At 39.9% G+C, this 16,075-nt stretch overlaps 1 protein-coding gene across 5 annotated transcripts; it reads right to left on the bottom strand.

The window, feature by feature from the left end:
- Positions 1 to 263: 263 nt before the first annotated feature.
- On the bottom strand, positions 264 to 16,075 carry kif3a (kinesin family member 3A). Of its 5 annotated transcripts, none has more exons than XM_044205505.1 (19): positions 15,888 to 16,075; positions 15,043 to 15,316; positions 14,658 to 14,802; positions 13,896 to 13,980; positions 13,634 to 13,739; positions 10,042 to 10,181; positions 9,701 to 9,898; positions 9,298 to 9,472; positions 9,100 to 9,198; positions 7,885 to 7,965; positions 6,028 to 6,036; positions 5,333 to 5,489; positions 4,989 to 5,169; positions 4,119 to 4,229; positions 2,872 to 2,997; positions 2,709 to 2,762; positions 2,502 to 2,570; positions 2,246 to 2,376; positions 264 to 1,264 (listed from the first exon to the last, which is right to left on the bottom strand). In XM_044205505.1, exons 1-19 carry the CDS (start codon positions 15,891 to 15,893, stop codon positions 1,216 to 1,218), a joined length of 2,196 nt encoding a protein of 731 aa, XP_044061440.1. In that variant the 5' UTR covers positions 15,894 to 16,075; the 3' UTR covers positions 264 to 1,215. The 5 variants fall into 5 exon arrangements, with proteins under 5 accessions (XP_044061440.1, XP_044061441.1, XP_044061442.1 ...); XM_044205506.1 differs by having other exon boundaries at positions 6,028 to 6,033; XM_044205507.1 differs by lacking the exon at positions 7,885 to 7,965.

Raw genomic sequence — 16,075 nt, 5'->3', positions numbered from 1 at the left:
AGCAATCCACCCTTACCATTTAAGTAAAACTGTTCAGTCAACCAGCTGTTTTACACTGAAGAACAAGACTTTTGAACAAGAGGCTACTTTTTTAAGATACTAATTACTTACTGGGTTTAAAAATTCTCCAACAGTAGAAAATGCAATTAAAAATAAGCTGTTTATGGCTGTTACGTGCCATTTAAATTTTTTTTCAAAGCACCAATATACAATTAGGAATATCACTGATTTAATAATGAAACACAGAAAGAGCAACAAGAATGTGAGATAAAACGTGTAAAATAATTTAATAAATAAAATATCCGGGGGTTTGGTGGATGTAAACATTTGACATACATTATGATACAAAATAAAAGTCAGTTTGCCTCCACATAATAAAATTTTATGATCTCCACAAAAGCCTCATACTGGTGCATTATACTAAGGCATACAGTATGTATGGTGCATTTCAATATAACACAAAGTGTTCTAAATAAAAAGATGACTTACTTAGAATAGCAAATGGCACTAACATAAGAGCTGCATGCATGCCCCTATGCTTCTGTCCTAAAAGGAAAAAGTATAAAACACACTTTTCATTTACATACTTGATACTACATACTATCTTCTCCTTGTTCCCACCACATTAGCCATTAGCATATATTAGTTTCTCTCCATGTTAATGATTTCTTGTGTTCAGTGGAAAGAAACATGGAGGCTACAGCTTGTGCTGTGAGTAGAATAATTAGCTTGAATTTAAGTGAAAATGCACCCTTAATTAGAATTCAATTATAATGTATTCATGTCAGCATGGGCCCTTTAATATGAATCAGTTTCTCACATGTAACAACAGAAGTTACGACTTAAATCAGAGAGCTGGTCATATTCAAAATCAATGATGTTTCAAGTGAAATAGGTTTTATGGTAAATTCCTGCTTACATAAAAGAGTTTAACTTAAACAGAGGCTGCGGCCGCCGAAATGCGTTCCAAAGCAACATTAAAATGTTGGACATCCTCAAAGCAGTCTTACTATAATGACATACAGGTCCTCTTAGCCAAGAGGTCTTAATCCTATCATAGGTGCAGCTCCTTCACATTTAAAACCTTACCAGCTATACAGTGTATTTAGATAATCTTTTAAATAATGTTCAACAATAAATTCTTCAAACTCAACTACTGACTTGTTTTCCTAAAGTAACATGAAAGTTGCAACCAAGCTCTCCTCTACGCCGTCTTCACTGCAGAAGGGATTCGATCACAGCGTCTGGCTTTGCAGATCTTTTCCTGTGTGGAGATGGGTACATGATAAATGTTATCAACAACTTAAGGGAGCTTTCAGCGTCCTCATTTCTCAGAACAACAGTATATTATCATGATAACTCTTCATATCGTCATACTATAAATAGACAAATTATACAGTGCAGCCAAACATCGACAACTTATAACTTGTCTGTTTACTCGTAGGAGTATTTGATGTAGTCTACAAGTTGAAATGGCGAGGAACTAAATTGTTACTAGCAAGTAAAGTTGCCGAAAACCAGCTAAGTGTGTGAACACATTATCCCAGAATCAGGTTTTTGCTTTAATTTACACTTCACTTCATGTGTCTTAGGCAAATCAGATAAAGATCTGATATGAAAAAATGCAAACATGAAGCATTATTGCAATTGTTTAAAGCCCCTGAAGTGACATTGAAATTACGCTGAAATCAGCCATCTCTCGCCCTGTCACTTGATAAGCAATGGCAAAAAAATAAAAAAATGCATGAAGAAAACAGGAGGCGTTCAAGTGCTGTTGTAGCATTCATGTGATCTCTGATCAGTACAACCACTGAATGATCTGTATGGGGGAGGGAGCGGCGTCAATGAGAGCCTGTGACGACTCGCAAGTCATCCATGTGTTTGTTAGTTGAGGGATAATTATGAGCTAGCCTGCAAAACAGTTATTTTTGCAACTTAACTACTAAACCAAACAAGTTATTGTTCTTCTTGCACTTTTTAAAAGTTACAAAACAGCTTCAGGTGCATAACCACCAACTCAAACTTGTGATCTGAGCAATACATACCTGTATATGCGGACAAGTGTAAATGAAAGTGCATTAAAACACATCAGCATAAGAGATTATTGAAATGACAAATGTAAATGTTGCCAAAGACTGATGGAAGAAACAAGCTCTGAAAAACTACACGGCGAACTGGTATATTAGTAATGCTCAACAGGATGTGGAAATTCAGGCTGTTTGCAGTCTGTGTAAAAGTAGATTACCTTCGCCCAGTCTTGGGTCGACCAGTCTTGCCACTTTTAGAGGTTCTGGGTCTCTCTAGTTTCATTAGTGACTGCCGCATGCTCTCCTCTGTGTAGGCCAGATACACATGGGACAGATCCACCTCAAATGGCTGCAGGAGGCAGGGACAGAAGAAGAGTGAGGCCAACAATACAACGATAGAATCTCCTACCAGAGACTGTCATTACACAAAAATAATCTCAGGCAGGAACAAACAAAAATGTACAAAGAACTCACATCTTTTTCTTTTTTGTCTGGAGCAGGGGTCTGTTTTCTCATATTGTTGCCAGTGTATGCCACACATTTCTGAAAGACATAAGATAAAGTACAAAGACACACATTACGGAGAGGTAGTCCTTAACTCAGAGTTTCACCTTTCAATTGGTGTCAATCAAACTGCAAAATGCAACGTGTGTATGCATGAGTTATGCAAAGTGAGCTCACCAGCTGCCATTCTCCAATGTCTTCATTCCAGTGCACATAATTCTCTATCATCTCCTACACAGGAAAACATGAGAAAATATAAAAACTAGAAACAAGGACAGACATTGTCACTGATGCAAAGCCAAAGCCCAGTAGTGCTACAAATGTAAGTATACATACACACCTGGTATTCCTGGGGAATAAAGTTGTCTATGATGAGCATCTGGAGCCGCAGCTCTCGACTCAGCTGGCGGATATTCTCCAGGAGGCCCTCGATCTCTCTGTGATGCTCTTGCTGCAGATCTGCCATCTAACAGACAAAACACAACAACCACAGTGAATTTGTTATGGTCCCCTGATCAATCAAAACTAACTACAACCATGGGTCAAGTTTCATAACTTATCGATTTTAAGTGGTAATCCTTAAGATTTACTAGTTACTGGTGGTAACAGCAAATGCGGTTTAATACTAATGTTACAGCTCCCAGAATTCTAGAGGCAGCAAAACAAACTATTGTCGTTTTAATAAAGAAGTCAGGCAATAATTGGCCTTTTCCCATCATACTGTAAGCAACCGTGATCTGATTTTATGGTGCACACGGCAGGAGTCTGTGAACAGCGAAAGTGAACGGCACTGGTTACCTGGCTGAGAAGTTGGAGGTGTGCAGCCTGTCGCCTGCAGCTCTTCCTCTAATAGCTCACTGTGGCTGCTCCTGACTGTTCCATTACTGCCTGCAATATTTCAAACTGATCCGCTGTCAAAAATTGCTGAAAATGACCGTTGTCTTGTTTTGTAGACGCATTTTTGATGAATGATAGCGGTCAGTGTCAAGCTCACTGAGAAACACATTGCATTTCCTGTGATATCGTAGAAAAGGTTTCAGTCGTAGTCATCTGGACACTGTTTTCATAATCAAGACGTTTCGGCTCCCATCCGGAAGTCATTCTCAATTGTGAATGACTTCCGGATGGGAGCCGAAACGTCTTGATTATGAAAACAGTGTCCAGATGACTACGACTGAAACCTTTTCTACGATAGAACACTCCTGGACGAATGAGGGACTACACCGTCTTATTTCCTGTGATACTTCATAATAAAAGTCAACTCGTGTTTCGCCAGTTAAATGTTTTTAATGTGAAGCTGAAGCAAGTGGAAATGTTCGGTTTGCATTAGCAGTAACTTAATACAGCATTTCGCCCAGTTCGTCTACCAGCTCAATCACCATTGTGTTACCTCATTCGGCGATAGACAGTGACTTAACAGACATTTATTTAAATGAAAATCTTCGAGATTGCCAGATTAAGCTCTGATTAAAAAACTTTTCTATAGGAATTCAGTCTCTCATAACAGTCTTGGGGCAAACCGGCTGCCCTGACAGGGACTGTTAAATATATGATCTCTCTCAGTGTCATTTTTTATGTTATGCTTACTTCTGATTTGGCAGCCATCAGCATCGTCCATACTTTCTTCAGCTTCTTGGTCTTTCCTTGAGCCTCCTCCTGCAGGCTAGTGTACTTCTCTTCTATGTCCAGACGTTCTTGCTGTTTTAAGGTGAGAGACAGAGAGAGGGATCAGTGATTATGCAGAAGCGGTCTAGCAAGCTGTAGTCAGTGGTCATGACTATGAAGAACCTATTTAGATAAAAGGCAGAGGTCAAAATTATGTATGTCTTAAAACTGTTTTTGAGCATAAAAGAAATCGTTTTCAAATTCTGACACTTGCATCACTTAAAGTGAAAGTGCTTCTTTACATGAGAGATAGTGAGAGAGTGACTAGCTTCTAACCATATTTTGCAACCACAATGATATAGCCACTTCTGCATAAATCAAGCATATAGACTATGTCTGGTGTTTCTTACTCACTGTACCGCATGGCAGAGTTGTAGACAGCTGATGTTGCATGTGTGGCTGAAGATGGTACTACTTTAATTTTGGAAGTAAAATTTTTTATGCCCATAGAAACACATTTATTTATTTTGGTCAAATTGTTAATTCAGTTGTTTACTAAAGAAACAAACAAATACAGCATTAAGCATTTAACTCCAGGGTGATCAGTAGACATATTATTTGGTTTCAACTTTAACTTCATTACAGTTACAGTATGATAGTGGTCGGAGTTTTCAATATGATGTAACCAATGCTCACATTCATGTCATTATTTCATTTCATACTGCAGCACGAAGTAAGCACTCGTCATCAGCTGATCCACTTGTATTGAAGTGAAGTATTTGGTAGTCGAATTGCTTTTTGAAAAAAGTTTATTGTGCGGATCCAACCATGCTAACTGTCATCTAGTCTTACCTCTTTCTCCTCCAGCTCCTTTCGCAACTGCTCCGCTCTCCTGCGACGTTCTTCCAGTTCATTGTTGGACTCCTGCAAAAGCTTCTCCTGCTCCTCAGCCTTGGCCAAGAGGTCCACTCCACCCACGATCACCTTCTTCTCTAAGGCTGACAACTTCTCCAGCAGAAGGTGATGCTCCTGCCTAAAAGGTTAGAGGTAGATAAGGTATTATATCAGCAGTTATCACATTACCACATCGCCTACAATTAAAAAAAACATTACATATTATTTGATTTGTATCATCATGAATACCACATCTAAAAAGTTCATCAAAAGTACAAATATGTTTTTTTTCATGGACTCACTGGGCTTTAAGAAGGTCCTTCTCCCTTTTCTCCAGCTCTGCTCTTGCCTTGTTCCTCTCCTCCTCTTCCATGTCCAGCTTGGCCTCCAATGCCTTTCTTTCCTCTTCAATCTTTGCCTGCATCTCCACCATCTTGTCTGGGGAAACCTTCTTCCTCCCTTAAAAGAGACACACAGGGAACCATACTGTCTTTAATTGACAGGTTGTTTTAGATGTATCTTCCCATACCAAGTACTTGTCAGTGTATAGGTTAGAATGCTTTAAATGCAGATAAATTCATTTTTAATCAGCATTAGTATTATTTAATATGTGCGGTTTTAGTTCATAAATGTGTACTACAGAAGTCCAATTCCAATCTTTTTTAATGGAGGAACCTCAGTCCAAACAGTGACTTGCCAATGCACAGTATTAAATAATTATTGTTAGTGTAAGCAAAATTTGAAAATAGGGGAAACTATATAAAGTTTAAGATTCTCTTAATGCCATGGTGGTTATGAAGATGGAGAACATGAGACCCATGGGTGTCATATATGGACAGACAAAAAAATGTTAACAGCGATTATACAATAATCTGTTATCTGATTAGTCAGAGTTAGTGAAATAGCTACTGAAACACACAGAGGCCGTCTGGATAATTTTGCGAGTAGAGACACCATTGCTACAGGACAGCAGGACTATGTAGATTCTTACACCAACCTCTTTCTTCTTGAATTAAGAGAGGTGTATAGCAAGCCAGACAGGCAGCATTTGTACCAGGAAGAGGAGAGAGAGAGACAAAGAGCAACACATTACAGAGTGATCTCAAAAATCTTATGACTCTACAGAGTGGACCACCACATATGGGACAAGGAGTGGGAGAAAGACTGATCAAACAAGTTTCAGTAATAATAAAAAAAAGCCGTAGGAGAAGTGACAGTGAATAGACATGAGGCAAAAAACTAAAACAATCACTTCACATAGTGAAACATGATGTGGGTGAATTACGTCTTTGAGGTACTGGAGTTACAGATAACACAATAAAGCCTGGCAGAGGTGTAAGCTGAAACTGAGGATATGAAATTGTCATGCAGAAACAGTCTATGACATCAAAACTGTGGTTATTTAGGTCACACCAGGAACCTTTGCAATCATTTTCATGTAAATCCTAACAATATTTGGGACATGAAAATTCAGGAGTGTAATCAGTCGCAGTGGGGGGATCTGGACTGTGAGCCAATAGGAGTGGCAGAGACACAGGGAAAGTATAAAGCCCCTTTCACACATGCATTGTAATTCATAAATGATCCAGGAAAATTCCCTCTGGCAATTAGCCTACTTCGGATCTTAAACGGCTCAAGTGTCAATTAAATGAACAACATTAACAGAGAAGGTTACCATGAAGTTTATTTACTTTGGCTCTTGAAAAACTCTTCAGTGAATTCCTGAATTAATAATGCAATGCAGACTAGAAAGAGATCACATGCCTCCTTCTAATTAGGCTGAACAACCTTCTAAAGTTGTCACTTTAAAAATGTTTAATTTTAATAATAGAAAATATGTAGCAATTTCAATCTGCATTTGGATCTGGATCTGTATTATAACACATAGTGACAGAGAATTATAAGATACATGTAACAAAAAGAAAATGTTAAGAAAAAAAGGGTTTTCTGATGTTTAATTAAATACACATTTCCATGCAGGCTGTATATAACTGTATTATAATGTGAATCATGTGCACCCTTCTTCAGACAGCTATGCAATTTCACATACTATATAATAAGTACAAGGATAAGAAATTAATTAAGCTTAAGAGAAAGGAAATACTACAAATGACTCAAGCTGTAGAGCAGACATCAAGTCATCAGGAAAAACCCCTACGAAAACCCCCTACATACACTACACATAAAAAAATAACACTTTAGTCAAGTTTCTCTCAATTTTCAACTCTCATGAATTGTTGGAACTGTTTACCAAATATAAACAGAAAAACTGTTAAAGCTACAAACAGCATGCAAATCAGGAAGTAAAGAGAGAAAAAAAAATGTTTTTAATGGAAGCAGTCTGGCTCCTGACAGAATTTATAAAGTAGACTGCAGAATTCTCTGTTATATTTAATTTATGCCAAATTGATCAGGAACATCTCTCGAGGGGAGCTACCGGGTGTTTTGACAACTATTGGAGATGCTTAAGTGGGGGCAAGTCTCCCAAAGCACTGCCTGAGGTGAGCAATCAAGTAATGGAGATAAACAGCCAATCAGCTGCAAAATATGCTTTCTCATCATTTAGACTGCCTGTACAGTATGAGATCTGATACATTCTTCATCCTTGGTGTCATTATTTGTAACTTGATATCCTTCAGCAGCGATGCCACCATGGTGAGAAGAAAACCTGGATTGTTGATTGAAGCGACCGACTCAACATGGAATTTTTCCGTATAAAGGAGCTCAGCATAAACGCCAAAAACTCTGCCTTATATTTATATTTTAATCCAGCAATTTTACGGGTGTTATGTATGAAAAGGGCTTAAGTTTGTGGACAGGTGGGTTGGTAGAGCAGAGTCCTGCTCCAACTCACTATTCTGAGGTTTGTCCTCAGTGGGCAGTGGCACTGAGGAGGAGAAGGCAAATTCTGAGCTATCGCTGCTGCTGCTGCTGTCTGGAAAAGAAGCAGAGGAAGCACCATTCTCACCAAAGCCCACAGAGAGAAACAGGTAGAGGTAGAGACAGGAAGCTCTAGGAGCTGTTGGTTTGCAGAGCTTAAAGCAAAATATAGGTGCTTTATGTAGGTCTAACAAATCAGGCAGCTGTGGGTCCACGCATGCAAATTACAGATACAGCACCATACTCACAGAAGCTGAATTATTTTGTTATTATTAATTCAGTAACCTGATACTATAGTACTGGAAAAAATAATAAAGATAACTGGAAAATATAAAGAGACCAACATAAAAAAAATCCTAGACCATGGCATCACAGGAACATTAGTGTCAGTATTGCAACAAAATGATGACTTAGGCCCTGATCATACAGGCTGCGGTTTTTGCAGTGTGAGGTGTCTTTTTCCAGCTTTGTGCGCAGCTACTGCGCCCTGGGCGCCTCGCGTTTTTGCAGCAGCGCTCTGAATGCCTTGAGTTGAAAAAACTTCAACTTAGAGCAGAAAAGCGCCCGACGTCATTTGCATTTTTCTCCCCATTGTCCAATCGGATCCGATTTGTGAATTTACGTCACAGCAAAATCCCGGTTAGGTTAAGGACAGGTGATTCGGTCGTTGCCTAGCAACAGTAATAAAAAGAAAAAAGCAGCAAGCTGCTCATTTTTCTTTCTTTCTTTCTCTTTTTTTTTTTTAAATTGTAGGCTTCAACAACAAAAGGCAATGTGGTGCGCCTCACATTTTGCAACCTACAAAAAGCGCTCTGTCTGATCAGGGCCATTATGATGCTTGTTCATCAGTATTTAACATTTTCCACTTAAAAACAGACAAGAAGAAGGTGAGAATACAAGGGGAACTCCTAAATGACAACAGCAGTGTGTTTATGGAAGCCTGTTAACAAAAAGTGGAGCCTAACTAGTGACTGATAATGAGGAACTGAATGCTGACTCAAATTACAATTAACATACTGATAAGAGATTAAGCTAGATATACACAAACGGATGTATACCCAACCATTTACCAAACCGCAAATTAAACCACTACATGAAATAACACATCCCAGAAGGCTTATGAAGATTGTGTCAGCAGATTCTTCAGTCATTTGCTTAATCTATGTGTGCATAAATGACAACTTCTTACCTCTTCTTCTCCTGCGGCCTTCTCCTGCCTCCCCTCCTTCATCATCACCTTCATCCATCTCTTCTGATCCACTACCCTCTGAGCCAGAGATCTCTTCACCTAGAATTACGCAAAACAACATTTTAAAACGACATGAGTCAGTCTTTACAAAATACTTGTAATCCAAACAGCACAATCATTTTTTGTGCTGTTCATTACCTTCCACCAGTTTCTTCTTTAGCTCCTCAATCTCCTTCTGAAACTGCCGCAATAGGGCATCTTTAGGATCCTCATTGATCCTGGCTTTGTTTTTGATGTTTTTAGCCCTATTAGCGTAGCGCAGGGTACTGATGGTCTCATCATAGTTATAGTCTGCAGGGCCTATATTTGCACACTGGTGGGGAGAAATATGTCATTTAAAAAGTGAGGCAAAAACTGTAATGTCTATGTCGAAATGTATGTCTGTATGTCAAAATGCTAAGAATTTACAAATGCTGAGAAAAAGTAAATTTTCACATTTATTGCTCTCTGAAATGAAGCTTTTGTTACTTAGAAAAACACCTCAGTTTAAAAAGTGTATTTTTGTGCAACTCATGCTTCTGTTTTCAAACATTCACTCTACCATCATGGTCTTGGAGTTTCCTCCTAGTGAATCCTGCAGCAGACGGGTTAGTTTAGAGTTCCTGTAGGGTACGTGTGTGCTCTTGCCATCCACCAAGGCAGAGATGACATTACCCAGTGTGGAGAGAGAGAGATTGATCTTTGTTGCTTCCTTTAAACGCTGACCTGTGGCTCCAGTCTTGCCCTGTCTCTCTGAACCCTGGAGAGGTAGAGTGGCAGATTAATTGGTGTTGGTTTAGATGGATTGTGTGCGATAAGGCATATATTAGTTGTATCTGTATCATTTGATTTTCTAGGAAGTAGTTTATTTTTACTCAGAAATTTCTGGCCCCAGATACATACTGCAAGATCAACCAGATGAAGTTTTCCCATGCGGACATGCTGGTTTCCATCCACACCCTTCTCACTGCACTCGATAGTGATGGTGAAGATAGCATGAGAACGGGAGCTGTGTTCATTCATGTTTGTGGCACCGACAGACCCTAAACACAGTGAAATAACATTTGATCAGGCAAGATGACTCATATGAGTATGTATGACGACATACTTATGTACATACTATTTTAGCCTGTCACAACCCGGCTCAAGGCTAGACAAAGGAGGACAGAACATGCAAGAGTTGTAACTAAAAATAAGTTTACATTACATAACTAAAGGGAAATTAATAAAAAGACAAATGAAATACAACAAAATCAAACAGCCAGGAAGCCAGGAGAGAGAGAGACTGGCTGACTGTCACCAGCTTACAGTATATCTTTGCAGTCAGACCTGAGCTGCATCTCCCCAACGACCCACCCCCACCCACCAGGGTCCTGGAGGGAGAGGCCAAGGCTTTCCACAAGGATATAGAGTAGCCAGCCAGTGTGAAAAAGTCATGGGAGGACCATCATGGGAGGACAAACCCCTACATGGGATGTACCACCGGAACATAACTGAAGTGGCTGATATCAAGAAATCCTACCAATGGCTAGAGCGGGCCGGACTGAAGGACAGCACAGAGGCACTCATCATGGCTGCACAGGAGCAGGCCCTGAGCACCAGAGCAAGAGAGGCCCAGATCTACCACACCAGACAAGACCCAAGGTGTAGGCTGTGCAAAGAGACCCCTGAGACAATCCAGCACATAACTGCAGGGTGTAAGATGCTGGCAGGGAAAGCATACATGGAGCGCCATAACCAAGTGGCTGGCATAGTGTACAGGAACATCTGCACGGAGTGTGGACTGGAAACCCCGAGGTCAAAGTGGGAAACACCTCCAAAGGTGGTAGAGAACGGCCGAGCCAAGATCCTGTGGGACTTCCAGATTCAGACTGACAGAATGGTAATGGCGAACCAACCCGACATTGTGGTGGTGGACAAACAGCAGAGGAAAGCCGTTGTGGTTGACGTGGCAATACCAAGTGATGGCAACATCAGGAAAAAGGAACATGAGAAACTAGAGAAGTACCAAGGGCTCAGAGAAGAGCTGGAGAAGGCCTGGTAGGTGAAGGCGACAGTGGTGCCCGTGGTCATCGGAGCACTTGGGGCAGTGTCCCCCAAACTGGAGGAGTGGCTACAGCAGATCCCTGGAAGAACACCAGACATCTCGGTCCAGAAAAGTGCAGTACTAGGAACAGCAAAGATACTGCGCAGAACCCTCAAGCTCCCAGGCCTCTGGTAGAGGACCTGAGCTCGAAGGATGAGACCACCCACGGAGGGTGATATATATATATATATATATATATATATATATATATATATATATACACACACACACAGTGGTGTGAAAAAGTGTTCGCCCCCTTCCTGATTTCTTATTTTTTGCATGTTTGTCACACTTAAATGTTTCAGATCATCAAACAAATTTAAATATTAGTCAAAGATAACACAAGTAAACACAAAATGCAGTTTTTAAATGAAGGTTGTTATTATTAAGCGAAAACAAAATCCAAACCTACATGGCCCTGTGTGAAATAGTGATTGCCCCACCTGTTAAAACACTTAACTGTGGTTTATCACACCTAAGTTCAATTTCTCTAGCCACACCCAGGCCTGATTACTGCCACACCTGTTCTCAATCAAGAAATCACTTAAATAGGACCTGCCTGACAAAGTGAAGTAGACCAAAAGCTCTTCAAAAGCTAGACATCATGCTGAGATCCAAAGAAATTTAGGAACAAATGAGAAATAAAGTCATTGAGATCTATCAGTCTGGAAAAGGTTATAAAGCCATTTCTAAAGCTTTGAGACTCCAGCGAACCACAGTGAGAGCCATTATCCACAAATGGCGAAAACATGGTACAGGAGTGGCCGGCCGACCAAAATTACCCCAAGAGCGCAACGACAACTCATCCAAGAGGTCACAAAAGACCCCACAACAACATCTAAAGAACTGCAGGCCTCACTTGCCTCAGTTAAGGTCAGTGTTCATGACTCAACCATAAGAAAGAGACTGGGCAAAAATGGCCGGCATGGCAGAGATCCAAGACGAAAACCACCGCTGAGCAAAAAGAACATCAAGGCTCGTCTCATTTTTGACAGAAAACATCTTGATGATCCCCAAGACTTTTGGGAAAATACTCTGTCGACTGACGAGACAAAAGTTAAACTTTTTGGAAGGTGTGTGTCCGATTACATCTGGCGTGTGGTAGTGTGATGGTCTGGGGCTGTTTTGCTGCTTCAGGACCTGGAAGACTTGCTGTGATAAATGGAACCATGAATTCTGCTGTCTACCAAAAACTCCTGAAGGAGAAGGTCTGGCCATCCGTTCGTGACCTCAAGCTGAAGCGAACTTGGGTTCTGCAGCAGGACAATGATCCAAAACACACCAGCAAGTCCACCTCTGAATGGCTGAAGAAGAACAAAATGAAGACTTTGGAGTGGCCTAGTCAAAGTCCTGACCTGAATCCTATTGAGATGCTGTGGCATGACCTTAAAAAGGCAGTTCATGCTCGAAAACCCTCCAATGTGGCTGAATTACAACAATGCTGCAAAGATGAGTGGGCCAAAATTCCTCCACAGCGCTGGAGAAGACTCATTGCAAGTTATTGCAAATGCTTGATCGCAGTTGTTGCTGCTAAGGGTGGCCCAACCAGTTATTAGGTTTAGGGGGCAATCACTTTTTCACACAGGGCCATGTAGGTTTGGATTTTGTTTTCCCTTAATAATAACAACCTTCATTTAAAAACTGCATTTTGTGTTTACTTGTGTTATCTTGACTAATATTTAATATTGTTTGATCTGAAACATTTAAGTGTGACAAAAAATAAGAAATCAGGAAGGGGGCAAACACTTTTTCACACGTATGTAACAAACGGAAGTTCCATTACATCATATTTTATTTTTAAAACATGATTTGGGGCATCTGACATTAAAAAAATACAAGTGTTCCACGGCATTTTAAACGGTAAAATTACAGTGTGAGGCTGAGGAATAGCCTACATTTTCCTCATATGACACAGGCACGTTTCTCTATCATGCTCGCATTGTTTTGAAGTGGAGGCTAGTGGTCATAAAATGTACAATCGCAATTTGTTAATCAAATTTGATTAGAATCAAATGTATATGATAAAGTAGCCAGCTGTTTGGCCGGCGCTTATGGAATACTCCTGAAAGGCCTGCTCAGAGGGTTGTCACAAGCTGAAATTCGATTTCTTGAAATTATCTTTGCACTTAAGTATTTTTGCACATAAGCCCATTGCTTAATAGTTTGCATACATTTTATTTTAAATAAAGAAATAATAATAAAAAAATGTATGTACATCAATCAGCTGAATCCTCACAATGTATATAATGTGGCTATATTTCTACTTCTTGCAAGCAAGGAGCTTCTTATTGTCTGTATCTGTCTTTTACCATGTATCACACAAATACATATCTCAGCGAAAAATAAAGACCAATGTGTGCTTTTGTGGGTAGCCGTTCCTCTCTTAATGCCATCGGTTATTCTGCTTACGATTTTTGTGGCCAAGCGTCATAATCCTGTCCATGTCGTCAGCATTGTTCACAACATAACCAGAGAGGTCTTTGATATATACGCCAACATCTGGTCTTTCTTTCACCTGTGATGAAAAAATAGAGCATTGTCATGGAAAACTATCAGCATCAAAGATTAATGCAAGCAAATCTATTCAGCCATTTTCTGCAGGTTTTCCAGTTTGGAAAAATGACTGTAGTGCTCTTTATGATAGATTTATTAATCACTGAACTCCTTTTACCTCTAGCCTCTGCAGTTGGTCCTTGCCCAACAAGTCCCGCACTTCCTCATTGTAAATCTCCAGGTATGAAACACGGACCAAAAATCTGTGGAAGTTAAATGTGTATTCAAAGTCATGTTAAATGCTGAAATGTAAAACTACAAATGGTAAAATAGGCCTTGTAAATAAAATGTTTCACTCATAACTTGTGCCCCCTGACAAGAGTTGTTTACATGGGAAAAAAACTGCCTCCCATTACAATCTAATCAGAATAATAAATTATCTGAAAGAAATTCACTTCATTTAGATGAAAATGTGTTCTTCAAATGCTTTGTCCAAATACTTAATATGTTCTGAATATACATGAGCTCCCTCACTTGAGTAAAATTAGAAATGCAGAACTCTCTCCACCAATACGCGTTATTTACAAGTTTGCCTTTCTCAGAGAGACCAGTGATGGTTTTACTCGCCTTTAATTCAGTAAGACTCATAACAGTACTTTCAGATGAAACTGTTGCATCAGTACAATCCCAATGCAGTTTACCAAAAAGTGTCATGCTCTTTCCACAGATTACTTTATTTCAAAAGGTTGCTTGTGGTGGAGAGGACATATTAGAAAAATAAACCAGACATCATCATTCACTTTATTTGGCGCTAATGTAAACACTGGGAATTGTAAGCTGGACTAATTATCTGTGGAAGGAAAAGAAAAGCGTCTTATTTTTTGTGTAGACAAAATATTTTTTGCCAATTTTGCTAAATGCTGATTGATTGCTTTCTTACCTTGTGTCACCCTCTGCCTTGGCAATGTGACCAAAAATATGAGCAAACGAGTTTGGGATTATCCCTCTAAGTTCTGGCACTGCCCTCACACCCTCCATAGTGAATGTTTTTCCTGTGCCAGTTTGTCCATATGCAAAAATGGTGCCTGAAATGGACAGCAGAGAATCAGTGCCAGTATGGGATATTAAACGTAAAGTAAAAATAATTCATAGTCGTTATCATATTATATTACAGTTAATAATGAAAATACAAATTCGAGGATTAGATTCATAAGAGGCTACAAAGTGCATGTTAAGTCTCATGGTTGATGCAGTCATTACACTGATGATGCATATTTTACAGCAATGGTTTATTGATAATTATGATAATGTCACATAAATTTTACCATTGTATCCCTCTAATACTGAGTCAATGATGGGGCGGGCTGTGAGATTGTAGACATCCAGCTGTTTGCTGTCTGTTCCAAACACGGTGTCAAATGTGAAGGTCTTGGGAGGCTCCTGAGGAGTCTCGAGTTTGTTAACTGTTATGGTTCCACGAATCTCGTCAACAAGGACGGCCTGTTTGTGGCCCATCATCTTCTCTTTCTGGTTGAGGGGGCGACATCTCACCACCACCTTGACGTTATCATTGATCTCAGGTTTCTCAAGCTTATTGCTCTGGGGGGAAAACCGGACCGTAATAAAAGACACAATGGTTATACCATGGCATGTAAGCTAATATGTAGTAATAATTAACTAGCAAACCTACAATTTCAGTTAACCAACATGGACATAAGGGCATAACTGTTAAGCTGTTTAAAGTGAATAACACCAAGCAGTCAGTGTGCAGCTAGCTTGCTAAGTGACTCGTCAAAATGTTGTCAGAAGCTAGCTAACGTTAGTCAGTTCATCGTTATCTGTTATGCCTTTGCCGGGTTGCTAGGCAGGCAAACGCCACTAACGTTGACGATAACGTTAGCTAACTGACTAACACAATAGACGGACAACGGCTAATTTGGAGAAGTATGTTCTGTGAAACCCCCACATTGTTAACACGTTATGCTAATTATTTTGTGGTGACTGGTAAAACCCAACGTTGGCAACAGTATACCATTTCCTTGTATCCTACACGAAAGGCAACTGGTAAGCTAACGATGCTAACCGGTTAGCATCACATCAGTGAGGTCGGAGGAAGGGAGGAACCCCTTTGCAAACAAAACAAAAAATGCTAACAGGCGTAGCGACTTACCGGCATAGTGAGAATGCAGAGAGGCGATTATAGTAAACGTATACTGACAATTAAATGTTTGTAAAGCTTTGTTCATCTGATTATAGGTTACCCGAAGAATTTAAATGCCAGCGCAGTGCCCATATCATCAAATGCTCACATCCGATCCTTGTTGTCAGATCTGTGTCAAAGTGCGCATGCGTTGGGAA

Source organism: Siniperca chuatsi, linkage group LG8 (assembly GCF_020085105.1).
Source record: "Siniperca chuatsi isolate FFG_IHB_CAS linkage group LG8, ASM2008510v1, whole genome shotgun sequence".
NCBI classification, from domain to species: Eukaryota; Metazoa; Chordata; class Actinopteri; order Centrarchiformes; family Sinipercidae; genus Siniperca; species Siniperca chuatsi.
The sequence above is the reverse complement of the archived record's forward strand: the minus strand, read 5'-3'. Positions and strand labels throughout refer to the sequence as shown.

Excerpts from the sequence above, each read along its gene's own strand:
- kif3a (XM_044205505.1), bottom strand. Across the intron at positions 10,182-13,633 it reads GACGCTTGGCCACAAAAATC|GGTCTGTCGGTGCCACAAAC; the intron begins GTAAGCAGAATA and ends CACTGTGTTTAG. Across the intron at positions 1,265-2,245 it reads CGACCCAAGACTGGGCGAAG|GAAAAGATCTGCAAAGCCAG; the intron begins GTAATCTACTTT and ends ATCTCCACACAG.